Raw genomic sequence first — 17,078 nt, 5'->3', positions numbered from 1 at the left:
CCTTATAATCCAACTTTTTTCGGAGAGCAAGACGAACAGAAGGGTGGTAGCGCCGGGTATGAATCAACGAGTAGTGAACGACCACGTGGGAGCTGTCTTCACCGTAGAATATACGGAGTATGGTATTTGTTTCATTTTATCCGATAATCCGAATTCAACATCAACTGCATCCTTCTCCTTCTCCTTCTCCTTCTTGGATGCTCAACGTGAAGCAAGAGACATCAATATAACATCATCCTTGCTCAACATACATTCCTTGCACCAATCTCCTCGAACCACTACATAGCCTAGCGGGCATATCAGACAGGGAGAACAGCAAATCAGAGCAAGATGTCCGGACGAAAAGTGATGGTTCAGGTGAGTACGGGACTACCTTCTCCCTTATCCCTTCCACGGAAGCCATCTCTGTAGTACTCGAGAAGACGACGCTGATGCTGATCAAAATTGTGTCACTAGCCCATCAACATCATATTCTCGCATCTCCAAAAGGTAAGCCACCGTGACAGACAAAAGACCTGTAGCTTACACGATGATAATGATTCAGCACATCCGAACGACGATTTGGTTATTCGATAACAACAGTTTCCGAATTGAAGCATATATCATTGTGAGTCTGTCGATGCCACCCTCTCCAGATACTCGCTATCCTATGAGAAAATCATTGTTTGTGTGATAGCTAGATGTATGCTGATTCGATCTTGCAATCCCTGTAGGGTTTCGACGAATTCATGAATCTCGTATGTCATGTCGTCTCCTTGAGATCCATGGATCCCAGCTGCCGCATAGGGTTATTCGTAACCCCCGATGACTCTCAAAGTTGAGCTGATATTCTCATCGCTGGTTGGCTCATGTTGCGTCGAATAATAGGTCCTTGACGATGCTGAAGAAGTGTACGATTGCGGTATCAAGGCTGGCCAAGATCCAAAACCACGGAAAGAGTTAGGTGGGTCAAGTTTCATTGCTCCATCGTTCTGAGGGTTCTGAGGGACATGGCATTGTTCCAATATACATACCCACATTCTTGCTATGTGAATCCTTCCATTTGCTCCCTCTCCCCCTCCCTACATATCTTCCGCTTTCTCTTGATGTCCGCCGAATCGTCTCGACATCTATCTGTTATTACGAGTGCTCTTCTCCCTCTTTCGTCATACTCAGTATGGCGTTATGTCCTTCATCCCCTTAAATGGTTGTGTCAAGCCGTCACGATCTCGATTCCAACTCCACTCGAGGATTTCCACTCGGGGATTGCAAGGGCTGATTTATAACTTGGGCCGTGTACAAACAGGTCGAATCCTCTTGAAAGGAGACAACATAACCCTCATCCAACCTACACAAGGCTAAATCTTTTTCCGACTCTTCACCTTCTTCTCCTTCTCTATTTCTGTTCATCCTCTTCCGGAGACTATCCCAGACGATCGAAACCAATACCAAGACCAAGACCGAAATCCAGATCAAGTTCAACCCCAAAAGCAAATCCGGACTAAATCAAGTCATCGCACAGGATTAAGCCATGATAGAATTTACATAAACCAAATACAACAAAAGCCCCTTATGCGATGGCGAACAATTAACCATGTGCATAGCATATGTATGAATGTATATTCAAACTCAATTCCAAGCCCAAACCCAAAGGCGAGCCAAATTGAATTGCATGCGGAAATATCAAGGATTCGGGTATGAATCAAGAAAATCCGTTGATGGCGTTGACCTTTGACGTTGGTGGGCACCGAAATGACAGAATCAACGACAACGTCTCAAAGACTGATTGGTTAACGACTAATTGACTACCCGACTGACTGGGTACATGTTCAATTGTCTAACTGACTGACTGACTACTTAATTGATCGTTGGACTGATTAACCAACTCCCTGTCTCCTCCTGTTCTGTCCTGTTCAGTCCCGGTCGATCCCGTCTTGCGTCTCGCTTCTTTCTGCTCACTGCTTTTTGCTCACTGCTTGATGCTCACTTACGATTGGAATTGGATGAGAAGGAATGTAACGACATGCGAGATGCGAGATGCGAGATGCGAGAAGATGGAGATGGAAATGCTAGGCTGTTGGGCGGCTGGGCTGATGGGCCATGGGCGTTGGATATGTATTCACGCTCCCCTGGTGATCAACCGGACTAGCGAAGACCTATGGTGACGGTCGAGATCCCTACCTCTTCGAGAGCCTTTGCTGTTTCCCCAATACAATATGAATGTGAGTGAGGTATTTTGTTCGAAGGCGACTAGGACTCGTCAATACCGCGTTTGCCTCTGACTACTCAACGAGCACTATAACACCACCACTTACAACTTGAAGCTCTGCGAAGAGTCGTCTGGATCTCTAGTGATGCTGACATACTTTAATTCATATTTATGATTAATGTACATAAAACCGAAAGCCCATCTATTTATGTGAGAAGAAACCAAAAGAAAAAAAGAAAGAGAAACAGTGTGTTCATATGCTTCGCTGACTTGACTGTGATATATCAATTCCTGTAAAGGGAAACCAGGTTGGAAAGGAAAACTGAAGTATCGAATTCCGCAGCTTGGAGAATTCTGTATATTGACTAAAAACTGCTAAATGTCCGTCCATCTCCTATCTTCTCTCTAAGCGTGCGTACCGTCCACTTCCATACCGAAATGGGTCGGAGAGTTGCCCCTGCTCAAAGAGGGTAATCTACCTTCATACCCTCCCATCCCCATACCCATTGGAGCCAGCTTATGCGGAGGCGAATAGCTTTGAGCTTGAGCCTGAGCGATCTTGGGCTCTTTCGTATTAGGCGAGTTCGAGGCTGAGATAGGTGTCATACCGAATGCGGCTCTGACTCCGTGAATGATGTGAGGTTGCGCGGCTGCGTGGGTCGAATGGACAGGTGAAGAAGCTCGAGAAGTAGCTGGAGAATGTTGAGCGGAAGTAGGGTTCGAAGATATACTGTAGCTTACACTGGGAACTGAAGATCCTCCGTAGGAAGATGACGAAGGAGGAGGTAGCATTCGATCGGTTGGAGGTAAGATCGAAGGAGCGTTGAGTATCTCTTGAACAGATTGTCTCTGGCCAGCATGTCCGTGCGAGTGGGAATGTCGGTGAGCTGACCCAGACCCATCGCTACTTAGCGTTCTGTGCAGTTTAGGAGGAGACATTCGATGGTGGGAATGACCCAATTTGACGTTGCTCATTGTTGGAGGGAAATGGGGTGAATTGGGGGTCGAGTGGTGGACGCTGTGCACGCCTGTATAAGGGTGAGATCTGTTCTTGGCGTCCCTAGCCGAATGAGAGGTGTGGCCGTGTCTTCCAGAATTGGCTGAATGACCTTCGACCGGAGAACCAGGTCGAGAGGGACCTCTAGAGTGAAGTACCGGAGACGTGGCTCGTGATGCAGGAGCTGTCATGGCTTTACCTTGCCAAAGCGACATCTGCCTCATGCTGGACAAGACGGGCGAAGTGGCAGGAGTGAATTCCAAATGAGCTTGAGGCATGATCTCGTTCATCGGTTCGTCGTCCGAATCGTCACTCGAAGCGGGAGACGGCGCGGCTGACACATGGGCCGACCCTAATCCTCTATGCGAATTGAGGTCGAGGGTGTAAGGCCTGAGATGGCCTTGAGCGGGAATGGGCATGGCGTGCGATTTGACGTGCGAGAGATGAGCAGCTGACTGAGAAGCGCTTTGACGTTGTCGTTGCAATGCTTGAAGATGTTGAAACTGCAGCGCAGCGAGTTCTTGAGTTAATGTAGCAGAGTGCAATTGGTAATTCGATCCACCAGGTGCGCCCGCGAATTTAGTCAGATCTTCCGATGAATTGTGGGTAGATCGATCTTTAGGAGTATTCGAGCTGCTAGAGTGATGACTGTCACCACCACTGTTACCGCCAGATCCGTGGCCTGCACCTCCAGCTCCCCCAGCTCCTAAATTGTTGCCGTTGTGAGTCATTGTGAGGCAATTTGGACAGGCTTGGGTCTGCTTCGCGACCTTGAGTCGCTTCCTATAGCTTTTATGGCACTCCTCATGGCAACAAGTGGGTGGTACGAGGTATGTTGGATCGGCAAGAGTACCAGCGGGAACGGCAGGTTGATTGCCACTGGCGGGTTGAGCGGCTGAAACGGGGTATACCAAAGTCCCGCCACCTGGAGCAGGAACGCCGTTCAGCGATAATCGTTCTCGTTCATTTGAGAAACCATAAGGAGCTGCTGGTGCTGAACCAGGGGTCCCGACAGGTGAGTTGCCATTTGACTTTCGAGCGCCGGCAATTTGTCGATGTCGCAATTCCCATTCTGCCCTTCGGAACGCTTCGTGTCTCTCTAATTCGATCAGTTGGTCGGATGCAGCTGCAGCGAGAGCGGATATATCACTGATGCCACCAGATGTTGCGCCCATTTGTAGAGAATGAAGGTTGTATGGGTAGCCATGTCGCTCCAGATCCATGTTGTACGACGGTCCGAGATGAGGTAAGTGGTGTCGATGGTCGTCATGATCCCCCTGAAGGTTGGTCAGCCAATTGACTTGCAAAGTTGAATCATTGAGCACTCACATCATCCTCGAACTTGGTTTTGCCCTTATGCGAGCCGTTCTCATGAGCGGGCGGCAAGTGAATACGGGCGTGTCGAGTGAGTTCGTCTGACCGGGAGAAACGCTTATCGCATCCTGGATGCGTGCATGCGTGAGGCTTTTCTCCTGTATGCGTACGGATGTGTCGGGTCTACAAGGATGTAACACGACGGTAAGAATTGTTCAGACTGGACTCGCAAGGCGCGGCAGAACGCGAACGATGAGCGAGAAAGGAATATGTTGCTTACCTGATGCTCCAACCTGTAGAATGCTCTATCACATAAAGGACACTTGTATGGTCTAGGAATCTTGCTCTTGTCCATGTTCAAAGCCGCCTCCGTCAGAGCCTTCACGGTGGGATCATTGGGATCTAATCTACCTGTGATCGGATCGGGTACAGGTGTGGGAAGGCCTAAGGGATTTGATGAGTTGACGGGGGCGGGGGGATTGGTTTGTTCGGCTGACGCCATTGTTGGAGGGGTACCGTCTGGCATCGTTCTGAATTGGAATATTGCCAGGATGGTTGTTCAAGCGGGTCGATAGGATCTTTGACTTATCTTTCTATGTCAAAGCTAAGTAGGGATGAGCTTGATGTCCAGATTGGAGAGACAGAAGAATCGATGGTCGAGAAGGGGATGAGATCGATGAACGCGTAATTATCCAAGCGAGGTTGTGTGCGTTGAGATATCTATTTGAAAATGGTTTGCATCAGCATTGATCCATCTCAGGCATGCATCCACGTTGTCATTAGCCTTAATGTGAAGCTGAAAGGGGACAAGGCGAGATGAAATGTATCAAAGGATGGATTGAGGTGGATTGATGAGGGGCACTGCGGGGAGGATGAGGTGGATACGCTAACACAATAATCGGGTGACAATGGTCATATAATCTGATGTTTTGCGTATGTATACTCACCTGTAGGTTCGCACTGATCTGGGTGGACGCAATGGTGGTGTCAGAGAGGGTGGTCGTAGTAGTGTAATGTGGGATGTTATGGATAAGCAGATGGAGATGTGGGGTTAGTGTTAAAAGGAGGAAGATAAGGAAAAAGAGGTAAAAAGTAAAAAGATGAAAGAGGCGAATTCAGTATGGGCGATTGTTTGCGGCGATGAAATAATATAGTATGAATTAGGAATAAACTTAATTTCAGGGTTCAACTCTGCACGTTTATAATCCAAATTCAAATTCAAATGACCCGAAATGGCTTATTTAAACACACTCATCAAAGTACAATGATTCATGACTCACCTATGCACAGACAAAGCAGTTTGCAATGCTTGTGTCTATGTCACTTGCTCTACTCCTATGTGAACTTGTGAGACAGACAGTACAATTGAGAATTGGGTCGAGGAATCATGCAAATTTGATGCGCGCCAAGTTGAAGTCAAGGGGGAAAAACAAAACCACGTCGACAAAGCACGCGATGTGACTGAATGATTGAATGCGATCGGATAATCTGGGACTGAGTGCGGCACCGCGGCAAAGGCCAAGGTATGACGGGGGCTGTTGATTGGTGATTTCCGTGAATGCGATTGAGCCTTCTTCAGTCGTCTATCACTTATACTATACTTCTAGTCGACTGGCAGGTTGATGATGTACACAGATAGCGATAAATAGATAAATGTGATGTAAATTCAAGTAGAGAGATTGTTCAACTCAAACCGAAAAAAGGAGAAAGTATGGGGATTACCAAATCAGAATAAATCGAGAGATATCGACACTGCCGCCAGGGCCCCAGAGAGAGAGGGAGCCAAAAAGGGGATTTTAAGCGTCTTGAAAATTTTTGTCGAGATGAAACTTGATACCTTGATACTTCCTAGTCTGGGTATGATGACGTGAAAGAAACGAAATTTGAGAGGACCTGATTGTGTAGGGATATGAGAGTGTGATCCCGAATTTCCCGGTATGGTAATCGGACTCAACAATAAGACACGACAAAAACAAGTTGAGGCAAGCGAGATCTGGGTATATCCGCGATATGATCTCCACTTTATTATGACAATCCCAGTTGACGGTGTCCCGCTGTACCTGCGCCGTACTCTGCGAGTTGTTCTCCATAATAATATGCATCGTCATATCCGTCTAACTACCGGGAGTCATGCTGCGATGTGTATATGTGTACATAAAGCAGCCTCCAGATATACTAAAATTACACGCTAAAGCGATTGCCGTGAATCTGGGGCTAACACTAGCGGGGCAAAGAGCGTATGACGACTTTGAATCGTTGAGACATCGCTGATAGATCGGTGATTGCGGGTATATGCATTGACTCGATCAAGTCTACTGACTCTCTGCACAGATGAACTAGATTTTGGATTACGTCTCATCATTAGAGCTCTATGGCAATACGAACTAGCTGGGGAGTTGGACTGCTGTATCGTTAGCAGGAAGAACGATGCGCGGACTTCGGCCGCGGGAAATGTGTTTTGTGCCAACTGTAAATCGGATAATCCACGGAGCTCCGGATTCAGTATAAATTTGCCAGTGTGGCACTTTTCGTCCGGCTGATTCTTTATGTTTGAGCTGTTATCTTTGGCCATGAATAAAGAGCTATCAATCATGCGTCGTCGTATCAGGGGGCAAGTTTATACATGTGATCGGTCCTGTGTCTTCAAGTTACGCAAAGCAGGTCAATAGCGATTCTTTTGTTTTATGTCATGGGCGATACGAAGAGACATAATTTGCGAACGGAGGGTGTCCAGTCCTTGATCTGTGGAGTCGTACAGCTGAGGATAAGCCCATCCACAATTGCTCTGTTCTGCTTGACTGCTTGGCTGCTTGTCGATTTATCTGCCTACACACCAGCTTTACAGATCAGCCGACTGTTCGTTTTCCTTATTCACATTGATCAGTCCCGGCAATAACACGATAGAATGCAATGATATGGTGTGAGGTGATGGTTTGGATATTCTCGTCGATCGACTTACGATGAGATGTTTGTTGTGACTCTTGGGATCGTTTGCGTCCAGGGGCTACTATCGAGATCCGAACCAGGACCATTCAAGCGAGATACACCGCTCTTCGAGGCTCTCTGATCCTTCTCCCCCTCATTCCCGGGGTAAGAACGCCATTCTTGATTGACGTACTTAATGTGTCATAGTGATAAAATCTCGAGGCAGCCATCAGTGTATAAGCAGATTCAATTCAGATCATATTGTGCCTTTTTGTCAGTCAAAGCGTGCCAGCTGCTCAACCCGATGACAAAAAGGATCCAACACGATGAAAAGCGTTCAAGAGACTTTGTGCTTCTGGTGCGAGAGCCAGTAAAGCGAGTCACTTCATCTGATACTTCTCCAAGATCTCCCCTTCGAGCTCAAGCGACTAAGAATCAGTCTCTATATCTTCGAGTCGATGCTTGGTATCACTCAGGGATTGCATTGTGTACGGTTGCACCTGCTTCGGTTATGTGGGTGAACGTCGGGATTCAACTTACAGAGTGTGACATCGGAGCGAAAGGTCATCTGCATCGCATCAGAGATACGCAACTGTGATTGATTCTGCCACTCAGCTATAATCTGTTCGTTGTAGTGCGTATCTCCTCTGCCCATGCATGTCTCACTACGTATGCATTCGCTACAAATGACGAGGAAAGTAAAAGAAATCATCATTGTTCATCGCCACTGCTAGGTCGGATTACGTAAGCTGTGTGTTGTTGCTGTATCACGACGCGCAACGTTGAAACGGTGTAAAGTAACACAAAACAACAACCAAAACTACTGACATGATTGTTATTGTTCATATGCATATCATGCAACAATGTCATTGACTAAAACCACATATAGACCCTCAACGTGACAAGAATGCAGGTCAACAGATATGGAATGAAAGACGACACGCAAATGTCACAGAAATAGCTGTGTTGTGCTTCTTCGGGTACGAAGAGCGGTTCGAGTAAACGCCTATTCGCACGGACTCCGTACCAAAGCCCAAGTGTTACCATACCATACATCCTTTTCTCTCTCCTTGCTCGCAAACTTTATAATTTCTTACAACACACCCACTTGGATTCACTGCACTCGAGAAGCGCATACTCGCTCAGCGGCCATGTCCCCAGTACCTCCCCCACCACCCGCTGGAACATTCATCCCATCCGACGACTGGACAGAAGACCCTTCCTTCGACTTGTCCCCTTCCGCCCATCATTTCGCCCTACCCACTTCACCTTCCTCTTCCTCGACTTCATCCACTTCGACATCCCATCGATCTCACTCGTCAATCAGCAATGCTCGCCAACACGCCTCGTCGCCCCTCCGTCAATCTTACACCGGTATCAGCTCAGGTGGGGGATCCGGAAAGGGGACTTTAAAGTTGAAGAAGGGTCAAGATGTCGAAGAGCTGCTTGATGGATTCGACGATGATTTTGACTTACCAGATACGTTCCCCCCCTCACAACCGCAATCACATGCACACTCTCAGACACAATCGCAAAAGACACGACCAAGATCGTCTACCTCGTCCTCCATCACACGCACCGTGATAGGAAATGGACCCACGGGCGTCGGTACCATAACCAAGCTGGGAACGATATCACCCAATAGCCCAATAATGAAGGGGACCGTCAGAGCTCGCGCGATGGCAATTGAGAAGTCATGGGAAGCGGATGTCGATTTCGATGACATCAAAGAAATTCCAATAACCAGTCAACCTATAGAAGGATTACCACGACATTCATCATCATCAGCAAGCAGATCATCATCAAGCACGAGTGCGATAAGGAGGATGACCCTCTCTCCACCTAGGAAAGGCTTCATGCCTTCTGCAGACGCGTTAGATGATCTAGGATTCGATTTAGATGTGGAAGACCAAGATCAAGATCAAGCGACGTTGAAAGCTGGAGCAACGCTCAAAGCGATGTTACCTCCCCCTCGACCTCAGCCACGAAATGAGCCTACCCTCAGACCAGCGAAATCATCATCAACTCCTACTGCAGCTTCGACTGCATCGCACAATATCGTCAATGTACCTTCCACCCCGCCAGCACAAGATCCAGATTCGATAGACCTGGAATTGGAATCCGATTTCGCCTTACCTCTGAACCTCACCAATCTCACACTAGCTACTCAGCCTAAACACCTGTCAAAAGCGAAAGGCCATCATAACAAACCGAGACATTCGAACGCGTCGACTGCCACGACGAACGGTTCGGAGTCGTGGGGTTCTCCGAATAGCAGTACCAAGAAATCAGGCTGGGGTTGGGGCTCAGAAGATTCTCCTTCAGGAAGTGGTATCAACAAGAGAAGATCAGAGACTTCCGCTACCAGTATATCAGATTGTCTACCCGAGACTCCCAACGAGTCGCGCTCGAAGAATATCCTCGTACAGCCAACCGACGATTTTGGTCTAGACGATGAGGACAACATGGAAACTGGATTGATTTTACCGTCACCAACATTTTTCTCTAATCAACGGTCGAAAGAGCTCAACTCCTTATTAGACAAGAAGAGAAAACCTCAATTTGCGCCTACCCCGTCTCGACATCACGCTCATCACCACCATAGCACTGCGACGGCGGACGAGAGCTTTAGAAGAGGTCATCAATTAGACGACTCGTTCGAAGATGGGCTGGTACTTGATGAACCTGGAGTAGAGCTGAGTAAGCATCGATTAAAAGCTCAGAAACGAGCTCGAGACAAGTACCCTACCTCCACCTTTAAGCGGGGTGCCGCAGCCCTCGGATCGGGGTCGGGCGGAGCTACGAAGAGTGTAGCTAAAGAGCGAGAGAAGGCATGGGAGAAACAGCGTGAACAAGGTTGGGGAAGGATCACGCCAGTCCCCTTCAACCCGCCTAGGGAGAGGACTCAATCGTCTCTTGGCCTATCCTTTAGGAGTAATTCAGCTTCAGCCACGACACTTCTGCGAGATAACACTAAAAGGGTGGATTCGCCAAGTCTGACGGGAAGAGAGAAAGAGTCTATGAGATCAAGATCAGGTCATATACATTCCATGTTACCTCCTCCCGTTCCCTCGTCGTCCCAATCAGCCCTATTACCGTCACTGCCTCCATCAAGCACAGGTCCTTCGCCTGTTCCCCAACAAACCCCCACTTCCAGATTACGACACCAGAAATCGCATTACCACATAGCCCCACCTCCGCAATCACCGAGTCTTGCCCGTAAACAGTCTTTAGCGTCCTTACAAGATGCTTTAGCCGATAAGACTTTCACCATGGCTGATACGCCTCGATATCATAATTCGACATCTCGATTGACGATGCCTACCTCAAGCTCGAAAGCGAAAACCCGACCACCTATCAACTCGATATTCCCCACTTCGATCTCCGGACCATCGAGTACCTCGCATCACTCCCATACGCAGAAAATTCAGCAACACCCATCGTATCACGGTGGGGAGAACGTCAAGAGGATGGTCGATATGCCTCGACGACATAAGGCGTGGGGTGATGGGAGCGAGCTGGATGGGATTGATGATCTGACGATTGACGATGAGCACAAATCCACGATCAAGGGAAGCTCGATCAGTAGTCTAGGTCTGGGTAAACCGAGTAGACGAGGTGAGTGAATTTATACCTCAATGCGGGTTTGTTTGTAATGCTGATGCCGGATTTCCGTTAGCACCTGAAACCTCACATCCGAGAGATCGATCTAATCATCTCTCTAAGCCTGTTCCAGCCCCACCGGAGAGTGAGAAGCGCAAGAAATCTGGGTCAGGTACCGCCTCGACTAAGAGGAAGAACAGGAAACCCGCTTTGATCAAGCATTTTGGCGTCGCAGACAAGAAGAAGGGTGAGTACGCTCGAGGATTAGATGGAAGGCCTTGCTGATACGTCGTGTGTGGACCTTAGTCGTCGGCGAGATGACTTGGAATCCCTCGACATTGCGATGGGAAGGCAACGAATCGATCTTGCGCGATTTCGATACGATCTCTGCCTCTGCCAGACCGGCTCTGATCACCCATTATACTGGTTCATCAGTCGGTGTTGGTGGTTTGAGTTCGCCCGTTGGATCGACAGCATCTGCACCTCGGATAGTAGGGGATATGCAGTTCGATCCGGTACAGATGAAATGGATCAGTATATTGAGTCCTGAAGAGGATGAACCTGATCCGTTCGAAGGTATGGCGGACGATGAAGATGAAGATTATTCGGGTCTTGGAGGGGGTACGATTACTCGATCAAGTGGAAGGAAGTTCCTTAACAAGTTTATTGGATCAGGAGGGAATGGTAATCACAATAGTAATAATTGGACGTCAAGGTTGATAAGTGAATCTTCGATCGCTTCGTCTACGGCAACAACGGCGACGACGATTTCGAATAGTTTGAGTGCTACGCCGTGGGAAGGGGATGAAGGTGCAGCGATGATGATGGTCAGTGGAGAGTTGTGGAAAGAATGCAGAGCGGCAGAAGAAAGACACAAGAAAGAGATGAAAGGGTGGATCAGCAAGAGTAGTTCAAGTAGTGGCACGACCAGTGAGATGCGGGAAAGAGAAAGGGAGAGGAAGGAGGAGAAGAGATTATGGGAGATACGGAATCTAGCTATGAAGAGTTAGGTCTGTTTCCGGCTTTGGGCTTTTAGCCTGTAGCTATTTGGTTTTTCGACAACTAGCTTGTAGACCCTGGGCCTGCAGATTCATCATATATTATATAATGAGACTGAATTTCCGCACATGTTGTTTTACCACTTCGTCCCCCGTGGTCGCATATCATTTCACATCATGCACATAGCAAGAGGATGAATTTAGGTAGTACATTGTAATTTATCAATCATCGCCTTCCCCGGGCAATTTGATGAATTGTCCAATCTGGATCTTGTCTTTATCCCAGACGTCTCCCGTATAATATACGTCGCTCTTTATCCTCTCCCACGTCTGCTCCATTGTCTTGTATCTCAGAAACATGATCGACCCGTCCATCGCCTGAAGACCTGGAGGTAAGTTGGGGTCGGTATGTAGAGTCGATGTAGGTGGAGGGACGGTACCTCTGCCGAATTCTACGGGGGGTGAGTTGATGGTCAGACAGTCGACTGTTATAGCACAGTACGATGAGGTATTTTGCGACGATGAGAATGGTATAGCCTGTCAAGTACGTGGGTACGACTCGATATGAGAATTGAGAGGATGAATGGGAGGCATACGAACAGGAATGGGAAAGAGAATAGGAACGGTGATAAGAATCACACCGGGATAGCAAAGCCAATGCCACAGTCAAAGATAGAAGGAATACCCACCAAGAATCCCAGCTTTCTTATCCTCCTCGGCCCTCCTCCAATGCTCCGGCCTAACCTTCAACCGGTTCTTCAGCGTCTCAGAAGGGTTCGCCGAGTAATCCGGGCAGATCGCGTAGAATAATGGCATTTTCTTATTGAGCAGTGAACGCGTAGGTAGCATCGATTTCGAGCCTATGCTTTTGCTTTTGCTTTTGCTTGTATTTGTTTGCGTTTTTGTTTTTGTTTGTGAATGCGGTCTCGAGAAGGGTAATATAGTACACTTAGTCATGTATGAACGTATGAACGAGCGATGGATGGTGGAGAGAGCGAGATGTCCTAACGTAACTGCACAAGGAGTGAGTGATTTACAGTTCAACAGTTCAACCGGTCAACAGGTCGGATATGACCCGGGCCGTTCGCCAGTATGGCTCATCATTCACTGTCCACGGTTCACGATTCACTATGCAATATGCTTCTGCAACCAATCGACTCAAGTCGGCACGGGGACAGCTATGCGGAGAATGATACATACAACATATGTGAAAATGAATGCCTATATATAGCTACCTTGCGATTCTTGTTCACAGCGCATGTGAATGTATGTACGTATGTACTGTATGAATATTTGATCTAAAGCCCTTCTACCAGTATGATAACCCCTTTGAAGTCAATGTCCCATAGGATGTCGGTACTCGATACATTGATACAATCGCCCCAAGAGCTCACACGAACTTGATAAAGTTAACCATCAACCATCGAAATCCCGTATCCCTCTTACGCTACCGAAACTAGCCACCTCGTTCAGATTCGCCCCATTCAGGTTCAAGCCCAAACCTACCACTCCCGACTGTGTATGACTATTCAGCGAATTCATCGAGGTTATACCCAGATCTTCTCTGGTCCTTCTATCGTAATGCGGTACATGTCTTTGTTCGGGCGGAGTCTCATGATCTGGCGCAATCTTATCGCCCACTTTCTTCCTCGACCATCCCGGATCTATCCATCTCCTCAGATTGCGGTTCAGACTCGTAGTGATAGGGAAGAAGAACATGGATCCGTATAATACCACGACGATGATGAGTGGTATCAACTTGTTATTCGGATGATCCCGTTCAACCTTGTAAGAAATAGCCGGGAAGACAGCTGCCCCGCCGATGGAAGCTATCAGCGCCATCGAAGTCGACTTCGTGTGTTTCCCTTGACCCCTGATTGTCATGGCGAATACCAAGGGGAAGACCGGGCCTTCGAAGAAGAAATGTAAAATGATAGTTCCCAATGCGCCGTTCGGATTCTGGTTCTGCAGGATCATAGGTAAGAGCGAAGTCAAGAATGCTCCGACCACGCAAAAGGCCAAAATGAGCCGAGGCGGTATGCCGATATAGCATCCGAAAGAAGCTAATGTGCGCGAAGCGAAGAATAATGCTTGACCTATCGTTCGCATCCATTGCATATCGGCGGAAGGTTTAAGGTCGATCACATAGGTATTCCACGCAAAACTGATACATTCTTGAGCGGAGACATAGTTCGAAAGGACGAAGACTCCTCCGACCAAGATGAACCATCTTGCGGGGACACCGAAAGCTTTGCAATTTGCTTGGATGTTGGCATGTTCGAATCGTCTTTCAGCCTTGATTTCCAGATCTTCGTCGGTAGCTTCGCTCAACGGGACATAGTAGAAGATCGCAGCTAGGATGAGCACGAAGATCGATACGGCCAGGTAACACCATTGGACCTTGAATAATCGGTACTGGTCGACGTTCTTGAAGAATACCTGTTGCGATAGTAGGGAGCTTGCCAAGGATCCGATCGCCTGGATGGCTTGGGAGAAGAGTAATCTTGCTTCGGACAATTCTCCAGGACCAGCTAAAGCGATAAATGGATTGGCGGCCGTTTCCAGTACCGATAACCCCAAAGCAGCTAGGAAGTTACTAATGACGAATCCAGGATAACTTGTCAAGACGGCTGAAGGCCAGAAAGCCATAGCTCCGGTAGAGTAGATCGTCAGGCCAGCGACAAAGGTAGCTTTGAAGCCTAATTTCTTGAGGATCCAGTAACCTATCGTGATCGGGCCGACCACATATGCGACCCAGTAGGAGCTCTGAAGACCGAGACTCTGCGAAGGGCTGAAACCGAGGAACCCTTCGATCTCCCCGTTCAGGTTTCCAATGAAACCATAAGAGAAACCCCACATGAAGAAGAGGATGCTGACTGTAAACAAAGAGCATTTAGCAGCGTCCGCCGGGAACAATCAGAAAAGCGAAGCGACTGACCGAATAAGATTGGACCAATAGCTTCTTTTTGTCCCAACTCCGTCAATGGCTTCTTGCCGCTCATGTTAACAAAATCGAAGAATTTAGCCGAGGGGCCTTGAGTGTGCTGCGGCTGTTCTGACTCTTTGGTACTTCTTGAGAACTGTCTCGGGCGCAATCTTTGTAACACAGAAGTCACAGTATTCGTGCCGATATTACCATTATTATTTTCGTTTGATCCACTACCGCCTCTTGTCCTCGATCTGGATCTTGCCCTCTTCTTCCTAGCTGCATCATCTACTGGGACGTTGAGACCGTCAGGACCGGCGTTCTGACCTTGACCTTGACCCTTGGTGAAGATCTGAGAATGATGTTGCGGTGGTTCCTCTTTCAATATCGCCATGAAATCAAATATATCCCCTTGACCTTCCTCGTCTCCTTCTGTACCGTCTGATTCTCGCCTAGCTCCTCCAGCAGCAATTTCACTTCCTTCGACTATACTAGGTAAGACTGGTGTGATGCGTTGTTCGGCTCGCGGAGACATTGGAGACTTGGGTGATTTCTCCGGCTCGGCTTGCGGTGATCCATTCGACAGACGAGTCAAGTGATATGTTTCTGCTTGAGTTAGACCCCTTTCCCTCGATTTCCGCAGTATGGCAGGTACCACTCTGAGTATCAAAGGTTTCAAGACCAACGTACAGGAACACATAAGCCCGACGGAGATCTCGATGAATGACCACATGATCGAGAAACTGATGTAGAACGTGAAGTCGCCGAATTGAGTGTTGGCATTTAGTTCACCATGATCGCCGTATATCCGTTCGGCCTTGAGCGCTTGCTGCAGGTATGCTATCCGGACGATGTCGACCACAGTGACAAACCCACCAACCAAGAATGTAGCTATCAAAGCTACTTTTTGCCTCATCTCCATCCGCAGACTCGTGAGAATAGGTAAAGGGAGCAAGAGGATGGCGAGATCTGTGAGAATGTTGACGGGCGCGGAAGACAGAAATAAGGCGATTACGTCGATACACTGCGCGTCGGTATCATCGGCATCGGTATCTCCCAAGGTGCCCGTGGCCCAAGCTGCGCTGATGGGACGGCATTGGAATATAGCGATGAAGGTGCAGACAGTACCGGCCAGGGTAACGATGAGCATCGTAGCGTACGTGCCGTAACGGAACCAAGGTTGGACTTCTGACATTCGCCTGTAAAGTAGCAAAATAGCGAGCTTGATTGTCATGGTCGCCGGATTGTAGAATACAGTGAAAGTGTAGGTGGCTTTCCGCAGAGGACCAATCCAGTCAGGGTGGATATCTAAGATTGACAAGCTCAGCTAGAGTACCAACAGTGCAGTGCAGAGTGATGATCACATACCAACTCCAACTTTTCCTAACCCAGACCGCGAGCCTGTTATCACCGCAGACGCGAGAGCTACGAAGAAGAGCTAATCCAGGTTCAGGTCAGCTTTGGTCCAAAGGATCTCGGAGTAGATGAAATCGGGGGAGCGGTCAGAAAGAGAATAGAGGACGAGCTCACCCATGCTACAACCGTGATGTAATCATCCCACATGACCTTTCTGACCACCCAAGTTTTGGAAAGTATTCTCATCGCCACGAAGAAAGTAGCTAGCACGGTCATCACTATACCCACTGCGAAGATGGTGTCGCTCCGATCGTGCTGAGATGTGACATGCGGTACCGAGCTGATATCAACCGAGGCCGAAGCCGTAGCGGCGGCTGATATCACGCTCGATATGATAGTTGATGACATGATGACCTGTTGTGTTGTATGGCACGGATACGAGAAAGCCTTCTATCGAGGTAGGCAAATCATGATTCTAGACGATCGAAGAGAAGGAGACGACTGCTGAATGTGCTGGTGTAGGAGGTCAAGAAGAGGATCGAGAAGAGCGGGCAGAACCAGTGAATCGGATCGGTGAATTGATTGATTGATTGATTCAGAGAATCTGCCTGTGTTGCCCTTGACGCTGGAATCGAGAAGGAGTCGTGATAGCTATTAACCGGTCACGTCGTTACGGTACACCTTGATGTGAGCGGATGACTGTATCCTTCTTTGGGTTCTCCAGACTTCGTTCTAGAGATTGTCTCGGATTAATACGACGTGGTGCGAATC

At 48.1% G+C, this 17,078-nt stretch overlaps 5 protein-coding genes across 5 annotated transcripts; 2 read left to right on the top strand and 3 right to left on the bottom strand.

The window, feature by feature from the left end:
• Positions 1-330: 330 nt before the first annotated feature.
• I303_105617 (uncharacterized protein) lies at positions 331-1,341 on the top strand (the record flags this gene model as incomplete). The annotated part of the gene is made up of 6 exons (XM_018408234.2): positions 331-357; positions 457-489; positions 545-607; positions 714-737; positions 868-943; positions 1,286-1,341. 6 exons carry the CDS (start codon positions 331-333, stop codon positions 1,339-1,341), a joined length of 279 nt encoding a protein of 92 aa, XP_018261925.2.
• A 1,252-nt stretch (positions 1,342-2,593) lies between these two features.
• Positions 2,594-5,025, bottom strand: I303_105616 (uncharacterized protein; the record flags this gene model as incomplete). The annotated part of the gene is made up of 3 exons (XM_018408235.1): positions 2,594-4,462; positions 4,515-4,682; positions 4,780-5,025. 3 exons carry the CDS (start codon positions 5,023-5,025, stop codon positions 2,594-2,596), a joined length of 2,283 nt encoding a protein of 760 aa, XP_018261926.1.
• Positions 5,026-8,575: 3,550 nt separating this feature from the next.
• I303_105615 (uncharacterized protein) lies at positions 8,576-12,037 on the top strand (the record flags this gene model as incomplete). The annotated part of the gene is made up of 3 exons (XM_018408236.1): positions 8,576-11,042; positions 11,104-11,274; positions 11,334-12,037. 3 exons carry the CDS (start codon positions 8,576-8,578, stop codon positions 12,035-12,037), a joined length of 3,342 nt encoding a protein of 1,113 aa, XP_018261927.1.
• A 210-nt stretch (positions 12,038-12,247) lies between these two features.
• I303_105614 (uncharacterized protein) lies at positions 12,248-12,874 on the bottom strand (the record flags this gene model as incomplete). Its single annotated transcript, XM_018408237.2, has 2 exons — positions 12,248-12,477; positions 12,715-12,874. 2 exons carry the CDS (start codon positions 12,872-12,874, stop codon positions 12,248-12,250), a joined length of 390 nt encoding a protein of 129 aa, XP_018261928.2.
• A 567-nt stretch (positions 12,875-13,441) lies between these two features.
• I303_105613 (uncharacterized protein) lies at positions 13,442-16,715 on the bottom strand (the record flags this gene model as incomplete). Its single annotated transcript, XM_018408238.1, has 4 exons — positions 13,442-14,901; positions 14,964-16,259; positions 16,320-16,389; positions 16,482-16,715. 4 exons carry the CDS (start codon positions 16,713-16,715, stop codon positions 13,442-13,444), a joined length of 3,060 nt encoding a protein of 1,019 aa, XP_018261929.1.
• Between the last annotated feature and the right edge of the window lie 363 nt (positions 16,716-17,078).

This window comes from Kwoniella dejecticola, chromosome 6 (genome assembly GCF_000512565.2).
Source record: "Kwoniella dejecticola CBS 10117 chromosome 6, complete sequence".
In the NCBI taxonomy this organism is placed as follows: domain Eukaryota; kingdom Fungi; phylum Basidiomycota; class Tremellomycetes; order Tremellales; family Cryptococcaceae; genus Kwoniella; species Kwoniella dejecticola.
Note: the sequence above shows the minus strand (reverse complement) of the source record. Positions and strands in the feature narration are given on the sequence as shown.